The sequence below is a fragment of the Alligator sinensis genome, unplaced genomic scaffold (genome assembly GCF_000455745.1).
Source record: "Alligator sinensis unplaced genomic scaffold, ASM45574v1 scaffold453_1, whole genome shotgun sequence".
NCBI classification, from domain to species: Eukaryota; Metazoa; Chordata; order Crocodylia; family Alligatoridae; genus Alligator; species Alligator sinensis.
In genome coordinates, this window is record NW_005842485.1 from 132,071 (window position 1) to 133,531 (window position 1,461).

Here is a 1,461-nt window from a genome sequence, read left to right on the forward strand (position 1 = left end):
GGGGCTCTAGCGCCCCGGGCGGCGGGGCGGGGCGCGCCCTTCGGCCGCCCATGCCCCATGGGCAGGGCCCAGGCCGCGCCCGTTACCTACATGGCGCGCAGTGGACATGCCTCTGCGTGTCAGTGGCCTACGCTCATGGTGCGCACAGTGACCGGCCACGCGCACGGAGTCGTGATCCCACCTCCAAAAGCCTCTCAGGCCCCTTGCACACATTACATACATGGTGCACAGTGGCTCGCGTGTGCAATAAATGGGAGCCGGCCACGCGTGCGGCGTTGTGATCCCGCCCCCAGAAGCCTCATAGGCTCCCTGCACACGTTACATACGTGGTGCGCTCGGTGGCTCAGGCACCGCCAACGTAAGGCAGCCACACGGGCAGAGGCATGAGACGGCCGGAGCCGGCCCGCCACAGTGTCGGGGCTGGGACAAGAGCAGCTCAACAGCTGGTTTCTGGCCGGGTTGACTGGGCCGTGGGGCATGGCCTGGTGCCAAGCGCTGCCAGCTGTCGCCCCCCACCCTGCCGCGGGGAAAGCAACGCCTGCCCCCCCCACACCCTTACTGCTCTGCCCGGGGGTCCGGCCCCTGCCCCTGCGAGCAGATGGGTGGGCAGGGGCGTCACATCCATCCAGCCCCTGCCTGAGGCAGCACCGGCCTGGTCCAAACCAGCCCAGACACCCAGCATCTAACCCAGCGGTGTGCAGCCTCTGCCCTGCAGAGCCCGGGGGCCTCACATGATGTCTGCGGGGCTGCGAACGGTGACTGGGATCAATCCAGGGTCCCCGAATACCCACTCGCACCCCAAGGGGCTCAGCACCCCCAGGCAACTTTCTACAGGGTCCACGAATGAAAAAGGGGTTGAAAACCACCAGTCCCAACTCTTTATAACATGACCGGCACCGCTGCCGCCACACCAGACACCTCACCCCACCATGCCGCAGGGAAAGCAGGGGCCCGCACTTGTTATCACATGCTCAAGAGATCCCAGGCAGAGGCCATGCCCTTGCTAGAGCCAGAGCTCACCCTCGTCCATCACCCTCCTCCACGGCACCCGAGAGCCCTGCGCCCTCCCAGGATACTTGCACTGAGCAGGGAGGAGGACGAGAGCACCCGAATGGCCACGGATCCACCTCTCCCCGTGCCCTGTCTCTGCCGGAGGGTCCCTCAGTTGGAGGCCCCCATTCCTTCCCCAGCCGTTGCGCTGGGTGCTGTCCGGAGATGGCCGAGTCCAGCTCCAGAGGGGCCCAGCCGGGCCGGGCTCCAGAGGATGGTATCAGGGCACATGCTGGGGGAAAGAGGTAGAAGACGGGAGCCCTTGACAGGACCCATCGGCCATTGCTCCTGCCTGCCCCAGGGTGGGTCGCAGCCGCCGCGGTGGCTACAGCCGTGGCAGTTTGACCACCACCTCCCTGGGCTGCGAAGATCCTTTCCCCTCATTCTGTTCCTGCCGACTCCCTGCATCCC

The 1,461-nt window shown here is 66.3% G+C and overlaps 1 protein-coding gene across 1 annotated transcript in view; it reads right to left on the bottom strand.

Annotated features, from left to right (window-relative positions):
- Positions 1-137, bottom strand: part of BOLA3 (bolA family member 3) — an 18,269-nt gene extending 18,132 nt beyond the window's left edge. Inside the window, exon 1 of the mRNA XM_025212819.1 lies at positions 132-137. Coding sequence (XP_025068604.1) covers positions 132-137 — 6 coding nt within the window. The remainder of the gene's footprint in view (positions 1-131) is intronic.
- Positions 138-1,461: the final 1,324 nt, after the last annotated feature.